Here is a 14,545-nt window from a genome sequence, read left to right as displayed (position 1 = left end):
CTACTTAAAGTTACGTATCACATGGTTTCATGTGTTACCTATAACTTCATCTATGTTGATTCTCTGTCTGGAATACTCTTCTGTCCTCATTTACCTGCATTACTCCATTTTCTTTTGTTGTTGTTGTTAAGATTCAGCTCACATGGCATCTCTTTTTGACTAATCCAGGAATTTTCCTTATACCTACCCAAGCTGAATGATCTTTCCTTTCCTAAATAAATCATATCATTCCAATATGTGTGACTTTTATATACCTTATATGTGCAGAGTGTGTATTGTGATTGGTATAAGTGTTAGAGGTGTGTGTGATGTATATTAGATTGGATGTGATTTGTGCTGTGTGTAGATTTAAGATACGAGTTATATGTTTGCAATATGCTTATGTGTATGATGAGAATGTAAATATTTATGTATAAGCTGAGGAAAACTTGTGACCTAGGCATTGATTGTGTTGACATGCTGAATTTCACTCAGATTGGGGGGTGTGGGCAAAGCTAACTGAGTATAACATGTATGATCCTGGCTCATAGTGCTCAGTCAACATTGGTTTTCTTCCTTTTCCATCCTTTGGCTTGATACTTTAATTTAGACTTTGATAAAGCCAAAATCACAAATGTCCATCAATCATCTCCTCTCCCTAGCTTCAGAAGATAGAAATTTCTAATGTAAATATGCAGTAGGCTGCCGTCTATATGAAAGCTATAAGTTCCCAGAATTATAAATAACCTTCTTCATCAGCTATAGAATGACAGAGGTTCCTACTGGACTCATTTGTTAAGAATATCTCTCATCATCACCAATCCCTTATTCTATGAAATGTTAAAGGGATTTATCTAAGAAAAAGAAGACAAAAAATATGAACATTAAGAATGACAGCAAACTCTCACTTATTAACAATCACACCTAAAACAAAAACAAAAGCAAACTAAGCAAACAACTAGAACAGAAACAGAACCACAGAAATGGAGATCACATGGAGGGTTATCAACAGGGGAGTGGGAGGGGAAGAGAGGAGGGAAAGGTACAGAGAATAAGTAGCATAAATGGTAGGTAGAAAATAGACAGGGGGAGGATAAGAATAGTATAGGAAATGTAGAAGCCAAAGAACTTATATGTATGACCCATGGACATGAACTATGGGGGGGGGGGAATGTGGGAGGGAAGGAGTGGGCAGGATGGAGTGGAGTGAAGGGGGGGAAATGGGACAACTGGAATAGCATAATCAATAAATATATTTAAAAAACAGTAAAAAAATATCTCTAAGAAGGCTAATGCATTTTAGTTGGGTTAAGGCATTATGTTTCCTGAAGAACAATATATAATATAGAAGACATCAGCACAGTCCAGTTTATCTGATAATAATCATTTTCACTTGGCAGAGAAATAGGGTGGACTTTAAAGAGAAATTGGAGAACTTTAAAATGCAACTCTTCTCAAGAATGAAGCTCAAGACTTAAATTTTGTTGGAGGGAAGAGGAAGTAAATTAGAGGAGGAAATGTCATGAATACAAGTAATTAGAGTCCACTAGAATTCTGTTTGCTAAATGGTAGTGAAAGATACAGAATAAGAGAAATATTTGCTTCATACAATTTTGCCTAAGGCAAGTATGGGGAGAAGAAATACCAAACATTAAAGTACAGTATTTGTGTTCTTCAACCTCCTGCATTGTTGAATGACTCCTTGAAACAATTACAGAAAAATCCATGGTACTGAAACCAGAAAAATTGGCATTTGTGCTGCCTGTCACAACCAGAACCAGTAAGTTGAGAAAAAGATTGAATCTTTATGGGTGCTTTATTCAGATGCTGGCAATCTGAGAAGACAGTGGAGTTATGTACCCTAAAATTCATCTTAACATCTCATCTCAAGCTGACCTTTTTATAGGAAGAAGGAAAGGGTAGATAAGGAGTTTGGGAAAAGGTTAATTGGATAAAAGTTGCAGTCCCACAGCAATTTTCCTAATATTTCTTTATCTGCTGATCAACAGCTCTTCATCTGAGTCATAGAAGTACTCACCCTGGAACACAATGGCTTAGATAGAACCCCTGGGGCACAAAGGTTGAATTGCTTGTGACTCTTAGAGTCACATAGGTCATGTATTCCAGTTCTTGGAATAACAGCCTTCCACATGCATTAATCACTTAAGCCTATTAACTATAACTGAAGCTAAAAGGTTTAACTCTTGAGTTCCCTCTTTCAGTATCAACACTTTCAATTAGGTGACTGAACACCTTCCTGAAACTCACGCCTCAATGAGTAGCCAATGAATGTAGCTTGGTTTTGTTCCAAGGGCAGCTTCTCAGCTTTGCAGTTTTTCAGGGCACCTGGGGATGGGCAGACACCTGGGAGATGATGGCCTATACCAACCATACACACAAGAGATTAGTATTAACACAGTAGGTCTTCATCAATGATCAATTTACATAAGGGGAATACTGATTGTTCTTCTCACTTGATAAATGCTGCTTCATAATGTAGAAGCATACAGGGGATGGGAAGGGGGCGAGTGGAGGTGGAAGAGGATATGGGGGTATACATGACAATAGAAATAATACAATAAAAAAGAAAAAAATGTAGTAGCTTATTTTGAGGTCACATATTCTGCCCTCCTACAGTCATATTTTAGAGCAGTCTTTTCTGATCTCCTACAGTAAATGTAAACAAATACCTCAGTTTAAACTCTTTAAAAGTTGCTTTTATTAAAGGGTTAAAATGGTGGCTCAAAACAGTATAAGAGGAAAATGGATTTAAGTATATATTTAGTATAATTTATAGCCTGTGTTTTTTCACATCCACTTAGCCCCATTTAGATAGCTGCATATTCACTTCCCTTAGGGAACAGCCCTTTCCCTTTCCATGTGCAGTTTGGTGAGGCTGTCCATCAGGGTTCCCAATCTCCTTTACAGAGCCAAGTGACGGTCATGAGAGTCACACTAAGTCAACTGGACACTCTTGTAGGGCACCAGAATAGACCACCCTAAAGTATACTTCTTTGGCTTAAGAATTATTTTTGAGAAAGAGCAGACAAAGAAGGAGCTCTGAAAGCAGAGTATAAATTACCCTTTTGTGGATGAAAAAGGGGGTTCTATGGAAAGTAACCTCGTAGGGTGATGTAATCATAAATTCCTAACTGGGCAGATCAAGGTGGATAGTCAGCCCTAGGCATTAACTTTTTAGTAAAAAGTCACTTAAGTAAGCCCTGTCCTTGTGTGTGTGTGTGTGTGTATGTGTCTACCTTTGAAATAAGCAGTAACCACCCTTCAGAGGGCACCTAATTTTGTTAACTATCATGTAATCCAATCCCTACCTTGTCTTCTCCCACCTCTTCCTTACTTTCCTTCCTTAATTTCAAATGCATGAAGCAAGCTGTTATTCTCCACAGTATTTGAGACCCTGCTCACTCAGCATATGTTGTCAGTTTGGCTCAAATAAATTCATAAAAGTTCTCCACATTTTTGTAGCGTAAATTTACTTACAAAGGAAATCTCTATTTGTAAGGGTGTTTCCCTCTCTGTACTAGGAGGAAAAAGATGACTTTAAGTGACAAGAAACTCTTATTAATAGAGAAGTCAGAGTTACATCTATGTAATGAAACTTACCCTAATTTACTGTGCTTTTCCTGGTCACCTTTCCATAATTTTCCTCTCCCACACTCTTCCTTTGATGGTATTAGCTATGTAAACCCAAGTTCTAGCCATCTCTTTGAGTTACTCATCTCTGAGTTTTTCTCATGTATAGTAAGAGATATTCATGTTAATAATCCTGTTGGTTTTTCTCGTTAATCTGCCTTTTGTTACAGAGGCTTTAGCTGAGAACTGATAAGGACAGAAGAAAAAGATTTTTTTTTCCTCTACACTGTCCTCAGAATCTGAGTTTCAAGTATTGATGCAAGATTAAAATATAAATTTGAACTGGATTTATACCCATTAGGCCCTGATCTCCAGCTACCCTTTATTGGGTACCAGCTATTTCCAAAGACCAATCCTTCTGCTATATTTTCCATATGTAACCTCTCCCAGATTCTTTCAATAAATTCCCACCCTACTCCCACCACTATTCCATTTCCCCCCTTAACTTAGCTCAAAATGGTTTGGATTCCTTGCCTTGCAACCCAAAACTCTAATGAATAAACTCTGTCTGCAACATTTGTTGTCTTCATGATCAGCAGTATGGTTATGCCCCCCAAATTTTGGAATTTTCCATGTACACTAGGTGCATATCCTACAAGAAATATCAACTTTCTTTAGTAAAGCACATAACCTCCTCCATAATATGACTTCTGCCTGCTTCTCTAAGCTCATCTCCTGTCATTCACTTCACTTTTCTCTTAACAGCAGTCATACCTAGCCAATTGCAGTTCCAGGAATATGCCATACATATTTCAGCCACTGAAACTTCTTTCTTAGTTATTGCTACTGCCCTATGTTTATAACCCAGTTTAGTTTTATGATCATTGAGAAGCCCATAGGCTCTAGTTCATGGTAATCCCTCCCAACTGTTAAAAAACAAAATTCAACTGAGTAAATTTGAAGACCTAATTTGCTTTATTAAGTGATACATGAATTGGGCAGCATCCCATCTAGCAACTACAAGGGTGCTCTAAGGGGATGTACAAAATGGAAGGTTTTATAAGAAATAGTGTGGGGCAAGAAAGCTATTAATGAAAGAAAAGAAAAGATTATCTGGGGGCTGGAACATCTTTTCTTGAGGGGGGGAAGAAAAGGGAAAGGACTTTTTTACATAGATTGCCTCTTCTTTCCATGGAGGATGGAGAGAGCCTCCTGGACAGATTACCTTACTGGGGCTTGACCAGAAAATTCCATACTGGCCAAATAAGATTACTTACTGAACAAGTTGAAAGTGCAATTAGATCAGGTATTAAACCTATGTTTGGTGTCTGGGTTGCGGGCCAGGCACCCAGTTGGAGGCATGTGAGAGGCAACTGATCAATGTTTCTTGAGCACTTTGATGTTTCTCCCTCCATTCCCCTCTCTCTAAAAAATATGTAAATAAAATCTTTTAAAATTTGAAAGAAAGAAAGAAAAAAGAAAATACCATAGACCCATAATGGCATCACTTGTATTAAAAGTCTATGATACAAAACCTAGATTCTTCCTACGATTTATAAGGGAAGAAAACATTTTCTTTGACTTTCTTTTGGGTCCCTGGCTGGTTCTGAAAATTAAACTGACAAAGACAGATCAATAGGGAAAAAGTCTACAAACTTTATTAAATTTTTACATGTACATGGGATCCTTCACAAGAGAATGAAGGCCCAAACAAATGACCAGAGCAGGAGCCTTTTATACCTTTCAGAAAAAAAAACCCAAAGGGGTTCGGCCTATGGGTAGCAAATGGTAAAGAGTTAGTTTACAGATTCTTCTGCTGCCCTCTCTGGGCTGATTAAGTGTCTATCTTCAGTAAAAGAATTTATTTCCTGCCTTTAGGCTGAAAAGGCGGCGGGGGCGGGGGGGGGGGGGGCGTGTTTTTTTCTGCTTGTTCTGATTCTTAATTGCCTTCAACACAAAATGATTTTTGTGTCTTTTTATATCAAAGAGCCATATTTTGGGGTGACAAAAGTCTGGTTTCCTTCAGCATAAACATAAAATATCTCTCCATTTACTTGAACCTATTTTTTTTTCTATCAGAGTTTTATAGCTTTCCTCATAGTGATCTTGTGCATATTTTATTTGCTTTATACCTAAGTATTTCATTTTTCTTGGGTGCTAATGTTAATGTTTGTGTTTGTAATTTCAAATTCCAAGTGTTCATTGTTGATATATAAGAAAGCAATTGATTTTGGTGTATTAACCTTGTCTCCTGTAATTTTGTTATAAACAGATATCATTTTTTTATCCTGTAGATAGTTAGAGCCATTAAAAGCATTAGACAGAAGTGTTTCACTATAATACTTATGCTAAGGGATACTAATCTTAAAGTAATATGTAGAATGGGTTGGAAGGAAAAGAGACTAGAGGCAGAGAGTTCATGTAGGAGGTTTTTCAGTGAACTCTCCACCATACACTAAGGTTCTGAATAAGAGAACTGTATTACTGTTTCAGAATGGACCCATGGGGGTGCCAAGATACTATTACTGAAATAGGTCCCCTTCCCCGGGGTCCTTCTGTCCTAGGGCTGTCTTTGCCTGCCAGCAGGTGTTAGGAATTTTGGCTCTCAATGCCAGAGTTTGGTAAAAATGAAAGGAACTATTTATTCAAAAGTCACAGATTTAGAGTAATGGTGAAATGTCACCATTAAAAATTCAACGGTTCCTTTAAAAAACCCACCAACACATATACAGTCCTGCCTTCCCTCCTTTGCCCAGTCAGACTAGTCAATAGTACCATATCTTAGGAAAAGAAATACAAGTCCATGCTCAGCTAGACTACCGGTTCCCCACAGTAACCTGCACTGGGCTGGGCAGGCCTCCCGTGGTTCACAGCACCATCAGCTGTGTCACCTGTCCTTAATCCAAAACCACATGGCAACTTCTCAAGGCCCACCAACAAGAGTCTTTTTGTTGACGGGAGTGACCTGGTTCTTCCTGCTGATGCATGCAAAGAATTACAAATCAGCAAATCTATTAGCCTGTAATCAGTTTATTAGTGACCCGTTCCCATGGAAGAGAACAGGACTGGGTAGAGTGAAGGATGAAAGGCAAAGTTTCAGGGCAAAGCAGGGCAGCAAAAGTAAGAGCAGCTGAAGAACAGGGTGTCAAGCCCCTGGGCAGCCTGAGGCCAGGTAGCCAGAGACCCAGTGGCCCAAGAGCCAAGAGCATTAAGAGCACCCCAAGCCCCTGAGAGAGAGAGTCCTTTGTTCTGAGGACTTATATAGTTGGTGGGATAGGAGAAAAAAAACTTACATATTGATTAACAGGTAAATGTGGTGCCAGCTTTCTTGGGGGAATGTGACTACCCAAACTTAGGTATGTGTGAGGGGGTCTGTTAGCCCAAATCCTTATTCTGCTCCAGACTCCATTTGTTCATCTTGTTGTAAAACAAATACATGACAGGAGGCAGTTAATTAAAATTGAGGCACTTTCCAAAGTTATTTATGGGCTCCTTCTATAAGCATCAGCGACTCCCTCATAAAACAGATAGTGACCAGAGGTAGACAATTAACCAAAGTTGTTTTACGGGCTTCTTCTTTGGGCATTGTGGACCCTCTCCCACATTCCAGGCCTTGGGATGAAAGCACAGGTTCAAGTCTTTCTTTCCCAGATAGTGGAAATGCTACATAAAATTTCAAGGACTTCCCTTCTTTCTTGCTAACATAGTGTTTTTTGTGATATTGGAACACCTGGCAATATTTTCAGACCAGGCTCAGGACTGCTGAGTTAGCATGTGAGACATGTCTCCTTCCTCCTCCCTGCCTCAGTTTACTATTTGATCTACCTAATTGGTAAAAGGCGTTTCCTGGCAACTGGCTTACTAGATGCTGGCCAGTAACAGTATTGCAGTCTCGGAGTTCTTCTTATGATGTCTCTTGCCTCACTTTCACCCCTTTTCTTCCTGCATGGTCTTGCATTGTCCCCCTTGCATTCTTTCAAACTGCTAAGAGAGAGCTCTGCTTGGCTGCTACATCTTGCTTTCCTGCTCCCTAAGCCGCGTGGTCAAGGAAGCTCCCTCTCCTCTCCCAAAACTGCATGGTTAGACCTAAGCTTGGCTGCTGAGCCTAGGTTTAAATCTTCATGCAGCTCTTCCTCCAAAACTCCATTTCTGACTCCTCCCACAACTGGCTACACCTGCCAGCACTCCCGTATTTTCAGCCTTTCTTGGCTGCTATAGTTAGTCCAAGTAGTCATGGCCCTGTGGTGTGGAGCCAACCATCTCCAAGCTCTCACACAGGCATTGTAACCAGGAGGAGCTGCTTCCCAGTTATGTCTGTGTAAAAGTTATGCATACCTTCTCGCTCCATTCAGGCTTTAAGACTAGTCTGCTGTTATTGATATACAAAATAGCTGTTAACTGAATGGTTGGTGGTGGTTTGAAGCTGGCCTGTTATTATTGATATGCAAAATAACTCTCAGATAGCCCGGCTCCATGTGTTCCATCCCCCAGCCAGACTTGTGTGGGGGAGGATATCCTATATTCTGGGACACCCCAAGTTCTGGAACCCATTACAAATCTCCTCTTTGGGGGGTGGGCAGGGCTGGATGCACACTGTTACAGTACCAATGGAAAGGTAAGAAAAGATTCGATAGGCAAATACCCTAAATTTTCCCTATGGGTCTCTTCACACAGAGTTCCCTCTTGGGGATGCCCTTACCATTCTCTCCACCTAACTTCTAATTAATTCTCAAAACTCATTTCAGGTGTCGTGCCCTCCAATGACCCCTCCTCTCTACTATCTCCTCTCACTCCCCTGTCATTTCCTCCATCAGAGCTGTAATTGCTATTTATATTTATTAATGTATACTGTATTTGGTTGTTTAGCTGTCTCTTTCATTAGATCATAAGTTCCTGAACCTGAGTAGCCCAGTATCTGCTCTAATAAATGTACATATAAGAAAATAATTCATTTACGTCTGTAGTTGGAAATCACAACATTACCAAGTATGTTGCAGCTATTATATCAGATTTACTTGGTTTATTTTCTCTTAAGAAACAGAAATCATAGAACTTTATAGAAACCGAAACTTCAGATCAGGAAGAAAACACTCAATTCATAAGAGGAAGTGATGAGTTCCTCAAAACTGTGAGTTTTCAGTCACAGTTTCTTTAAATAAACTTATTCTTCCTGTGTCTATAGTGATATTGACACTATTTTAAACAAAAACTCTGAAGATCTAGCATCTCTTCCACACTGCCCACAAGACGTATATCTTCCAAGCCCTACATTCAGGCTCAGAACTCTTTCCTTGCCAGGGCAGCAACAGTTTACAAAAGCCTCTGAGCCTGAGGCTAACTACTACTGCTTCAATCCTCAGAAAGCCCCAGTGTGGAGACCAGGTAAGAGAAGCCTCAGGGCTAGGGAGATTAGGGCAGTGAAGATGGATGGGAGGTCTAGGTGTAATAGGTGGAGGGTAAACAGTTCAGGATGGAATAGGGGAAAGACAAGATTTCTGACACAGGAGCCATCAAACATATTAGTACAATCAATACAGGACAAAGAGAAGAATTAGATCTACTAATCAGAGGAAAGGTCTTCATATTCCTCTTCACTGGGCTTCAGGTTCATCATAGAACTGTAAGATTCAAGTGAGAAAGATGGTTAGGGGAAAAAAGCTATGACATCTTAAATGGCACGATAAAATCTAAATGGTTATAAATAATAATGTTGCTTTTATTACTTTTACTATTACCATTATCTTCCTTCTTCCTACACAGAAAACATGGTGGTACATCTCCTGGTGCACTTTCCTCTCCTCCTACTGTTGCTGGGACTACGGGGGCCGGTGTATTCACTTTATGCTTTGCCTAAGAATCTCACCAAGGCTCACTGGTTTGAAATTCAGCATATAAGGCCAAGCCCTCTCCAATGTAACAAGGCAATGCATGATATCAATAATTATACTCAGCACTGTAAGCATCAAAACACCTTTCTGCACAACTCCTTCCGGAATGTAGCAGCTACCTGTGAGTTGTCCGAGATTGTCTGCAAGAATGGCCGGAAAAATTGTCACCAGAGTCCAAAGCCTGTTAAAATGACTAATTGTAATCTTACTGCAGGGAAGTATCCTGACTGCCGCTACAAAGATGCTGCCCAGTACAAGTTGTTTATTATTGCCTGTGACCCTCCTCAGAAGAGTGACCCTCCCTATCATTTGGTTCCTGTACACTTAGATAAGATTGTTTAAAGTTTTCATCACTCTTCCTCTCGCTTGTTACACGCTCTCTTATGATCTCTTCACCTTTTGTTGATTTCCCTGGTTCCCATCAAAGAAAAGAAAAGGTTTCGATTGAATTAGAGCACCATGGTCACCAGACCAGATTTGGGACAAAAAGAAATAGGATTCTTTTCTGCTTTGAAGCTCTGTGTTTCCAAGGATGGTAATAAGGAAAAGGGCAAAGAAGAACCCAGGCCTCCATATTTTTAAGTTTGAAAATTTGCCAAGCTTCGTTGCATTGCATTAACATCAATAAAGCCACTTTCTGCTGCATTCTAGTGAGTGTGAGTAGGAATGTTTGAGAACCAACCCTTTTGTTATCAGAGGAGGATGGAGACTGAGGCAGCTCTGCCTCTGCGTGATCTGGAAATAGGCCATGGTGTCACGGGAAAAGAATTTCAGGGACACTTATATAGGAGGAGTTTAGTAATAGTGGCAAGATTTATAAGGCCAAAAGGTGAAAAGTGACAGTACATGCCCAGAGAGACAGAAAGAGCAGGCAGGCTATAGGGCAGTGACTGTGTAAGCTCAGGAAAAGAAGTTACAGAGGGAAAAGGAGAGTACTCTGCTGCCGCTCACTGCTGCCCCAGTTGCGAGTCCTGTGGGGACCCTTAGAATTTAGGAAAAAGAAGGGAAAAAAAAGTACTCAAGAGAAGGTAGGGGACAAGTGTGCTGGGTTCTTCATCTAAGTTTCCATGTATTTCCTTGGGTTCGGCAAAAAGCAGGCTTCCTTTCAGACTACCCAGTCTCTTTCCTGGATTCTCCAGGGCCTGTGCCCTTCCCCAATCCAATTCTTAACTCAACTTTTCCAGGCTAGTGCCTTCCCCCTTGCATGGTCATCATTTTGGCTCCTACTGAGCATGCCTCACAGTTTTGCTTCATCCTTGGCTTCTACCACACGTACACTTAGTAAAAGAAATACTGTGCAAAATAGAGACAGACTCATAGATAGAGAGCAGGATGACAGCTAAGGGGGGAAGGTAGAGGATGGAGGGATTGAGTACAAAGGAAAAGGACTCATAGACATGGACAACATGTAGTAATTGTGGTGGGGAGGGGGATATAAGGGGATTAAATGGTAATGAAAAAAATACAAAAAAAAAGAAATTCCCCTGCACCATCATGGCTTCTACCGTGCATTCACTCAGTAAATGGAATCCCCCCTCATCATTTTCTCTCTCCCTTTGTTAATCTAGCTGAATGATGCCAGTTACCCCCTGGGGTGTCTGTAAAGCTATCTTTCCTGCCTAGCCAACTAGGCAGGATGTTTTGTACCATTTGGCAGAATGATATCAGTTACTCCCCAGGATGACTGCTCCATTTGTTCCATCCTCTTTTGGTAATTAGCTAACTAACTGCTTACTCTAACACTTTCACATCATTTCCAACCTAGAGAGATCTAAGCTTGCATTTTTCAGTTTTCCAAGGAGAACTATTTTGACCCTGGGTGTAGGAGAGGACAGTAATTATTCTTCTAGATTGTTGACTAAGAGCCCTCTGTAATAAAAAGACAGATATATAAGAGAAAACAATTTAATTACATATGTACATATGGGAGCCCCACAAAGCTATGGAACCCAAAAGGTGGTATTACTGAACCAAAGTGAGGTCCAGCTGCCTGCCACCATAAAAAGGCAAATTCTAGAGGCAGAGGCTGCTGGTAAAAGAAAGGGGTTTTTATTTAAAGGCTCAATGATCTGGGAGGATGGGGAACTTATTTCCAGCCTCATGAGGCTCATCTCTTCCACAAAACACGGGCAAAACCCAGCTGTACCCAGCAAGACTAAAACTAAAGGCAGTACCCAGAATTCCTGCTCCATTTTAAAATACTATCCTTTGGAGCCCAAGGCAACTAAATGGGCTACTGTCCAGCTTTGGTCTCCCTCCTCCCTCCTGGAGGCTGCATGTGGTGCCAGCACCAACATTAGCCATGCGGCTTCTAGCAGCAAGGTCCCATACTCCTGGGCAGTAGAGCTGGTAAAGGGACCAGTGAATGCTCTACTAGGTCAGCAAGAGAGAGAGGCTCTCTCCTAGAGGCCATGGAGTCCTGCGGCCCATGGAGAGAACAAGGCAGTACACTGTCCAAGTGCAGGTCCCAAGCAGGATGGCACCTGACACAAGCCTCCTGAGCTTTCTTTCTTTTCCTGGGTTTATATAAGTTTCCTGTGTGGGATGGATAGGTCCTTTCTCATAATGCCCAAATAATTTCCCAAAATCTGCCTGCTCCAGGAAGGTCCATCCCTCAACCAATCCCTTCTTTTCCCCAGGCTAGACTGACAGGTTTTCTGCAGTCCTGCACCTCCCCCTGCCCTCTGTGCCATTTTGACTTCTATGGTACATGTGCCTGCCTTCCCCTGGTTCCACACTTGGAAGGGAGTAGGAGGGGTTTCCTCCTATCCAATTATCTTGCTAGCCTTGCACGTGCTTACTGAAATTCTTCCTCCTGCTGCCATCTTGCTTGGGGGTAGGAGATCTGCCACCAGGAGCAGGAAGCTCTGCACTGGAGGTGGAGCCTTTGCAAGGCACCAGCTTGGTTACCTGAACACTGCAGCCCTACCTACTGCCTCAAGTGATTCACAAACTTCTCTGGTGGTTCCTCTTGTTCCCTGTCTTCTACCTGCTCCCAGTAGTCTGGGCAGGCTATCCATATCAATTCCCTCCTTCAAAACTCTGGACCCTTGTATTTTTACAAGGGCAAATGGATGAAGGTCTCATTCTTCTGAAACTACTTCCTGCTGGCAAAGACCATAGTCTTACCTATTTCCGGGTCTGGAGACTTTTTACTAGCCAACAGGTGAAGGGGGCTCAGTAATGGAAGGAAGCCTTTACATGAGGGAGAAGGATCTTGCAAAGTCCAGGTTAGTTGGCCATCCCTAGGGAGCAGCATATGTGATGTCCAAAGGATGGCATTGCAGGACAAGCTGGCATCCTTGTTGTATTCTGGAGGTGATGAGTTTGGTAAGAAGGTTAAAAGACATAGTCCAAAAATGAGGAGAACCACAGCAACTAAAGGTCTAGTGAGGGATAAGAACTAGGTGACAAAGGCAGGGACTAATTCTACAGTGCCACAGATTAAGATGGAGGAGTCCCTTTCTTGGAGGAAAGTGTGCAAGGTGTGTCACGCCTGCCTGAAACTCTTTTGTCTACCATAATTAACTCAGATCGGGCTGAGAGGAATATTCTAAAATTTCCCCCCTCTGAAGAATTGTGGGCCTTTTCTCTCTGAACCATTAGGGCAGAAAAGGAAAGCAGTTTTAAGCAAAGCCAATAGATTGTCCCATACTTCACCAACTCAACGATCTAGTCCTGACATGTCAGCCCAGCCAAACCATTGAGTCTCATTTCAGGAGGCGGTGATGCAGATGGGCTTCTAAAAAAAGGCCTATACTGTGTAAATAAGCAACCAGGTAAATGAGGTTGTAGGCATACGCCCTATGATAACAGGAGGAAGAACACAAAGGTTAATGCACACAACAAATCATAAATCAGTCTCTGAGTTCACAAGACTGTCATTTGAGAAGATGTGCAGTTGCAGTGGTTTTTCTGGAATGATATTAAACAGTGCTAATATCCACAACTGGACACAACTTTTTTAATATCCACAACGTTTCCTTTCCTGGAAAGACTACCATGAACCACATGACCAAGCAAGGTATCAGGCTATTTTGGCAGTGGGCTTTTGTTAGCTTCGAAAGTCAATCTCAGTTCCTCAAGGCATTCTGGTGACATCTAGAGTTCAGGCATGTCTCTTTTAGACATGACATTCCAGTCAAAGTCTTGGTTAATAAAACCACAATTACAAACTAGTCTTATTGGATTTATGCAATGAAATATATTACCATAACTCACTCATTCAGAACTGCCAATTTCTGCCCTGGCTGCTGTGGCTCAGTGGTTGAGTGCCAGCCTGCAAATCAAAGGGTCGCCGGTTCAATTCTTGGCCTGGGGCACATGCCTGGGTTGCAAGCCGGGTCACCAGGGGTTGGGGGGGCACACAAGAGGCAACCACACATTGATGTTTCTCTCCCTCTCTTTCTCCCTGCCTTCCACTCTCTAAAATAAATAAATAAATAAAATCTTTAAAAAGAAAAGAACTGCCAACTTCTGGAGGAATCAGGTAGCGAAAAAATATAAAACAAAGCCCAAAATTCCTGTCTAACTTTTAACAGTAGAAAGGACTATATTCTCAACTCTGTATCAGACAGCTAAAAGTAGGAAATTAACATTCCTTAGATTTGCAAACATATTCCATTAATTCTTGAAACATAGGCTTTTTGATAGGCAAACACACTCAAACAGGCCAAATTAGTTTAAAATTTCTCTTCCATAAGCAGAAGAAAACAAATCCTTGAAGCATTTCAAGGGCCCATTAGAATAATCCATAACCATTTCCAGGTTAAGAAAGTCACCTTCTAAAATTCAAACCCTGGGATGGTTATCAAGCATACTTGACCAAAAAGATTATTCATTATAAAACAATATTAAATTATTCATTTCCCCAAAGTGACAATATAAAGCATCATACAAATATAGGTTAGCAAAACTTTAGTTCTGAGGATTGAAAGATTGTTTTAAGTAATCAAGAATCTCATTAAGAAAATATGACACAGAACTATTTTAATAAAACGTAAAAGTTTTGCTGTCTAGGTAGAAAATTTTTGTAATGTCTTCTCTGGAATAGAATAATAATACAGAAAAAAAACTTTGTACTTTTA

General features: G+C 40.9%; 1 protein-coding gene across 1 annotated transcript; it reads left to right on the top strand.

The window, feature by feature from the left end:
* The first annotated feature begins 8,739 nt into the window (after window positions 1–8,739).
* RNASE6 (ribonuclease A family member 6) lies at window positions 8,740–10,097 on the top strand. The gene is made up of 2 exons (XM_024568494.2): window positions 8,740–8,952; window positions 9,331–10,097. Exon 2 carries the CDS (start codon window positions 9,336–9,338, stop codon window positions 9,798–9,800), a length of 465 nt encoding a protein of 154 aa, XP_024424262.1. The 5' UTR covers window positions 8,740–8,952; window positions 9,331–9,335; the 3' UTR covers window positions 9,801–10,097.
* Window positions 10,098–14,545: the final 4,448 nt, after the last annotated feature.

The sequence above is a fragment of the Desmodus rotundus genome, chromosome 7 (assembly GCF_022682495.2).
Source record: "Desmodus rotundus isolate HL8 chromosome 7, HLdesRot8A.1, whole genome shotgun sequence".
Classification (NCBI taxonomy): Eukaryota; Metazoa; Chordata; class Mammalia; order Chiroptera; family Phyllostomidae; genus Desmodus; species Desmodus rotundus.
The sequence above is the reverse complement of the archived record's forward strand: the minus strand, read 5'-3'. Positions and strand labels throughout refer to the sequence as shown.

What these genes read in the sequence shown, in the direction of transcription:
- RNASE6 (XM_024568494.2), top strand. Translation starts at nt 9,336, where the DNA reads ATGGTGGTACATCTCCTGGTGCACTTTCCTCTCCTCCTACTGTTGCTG.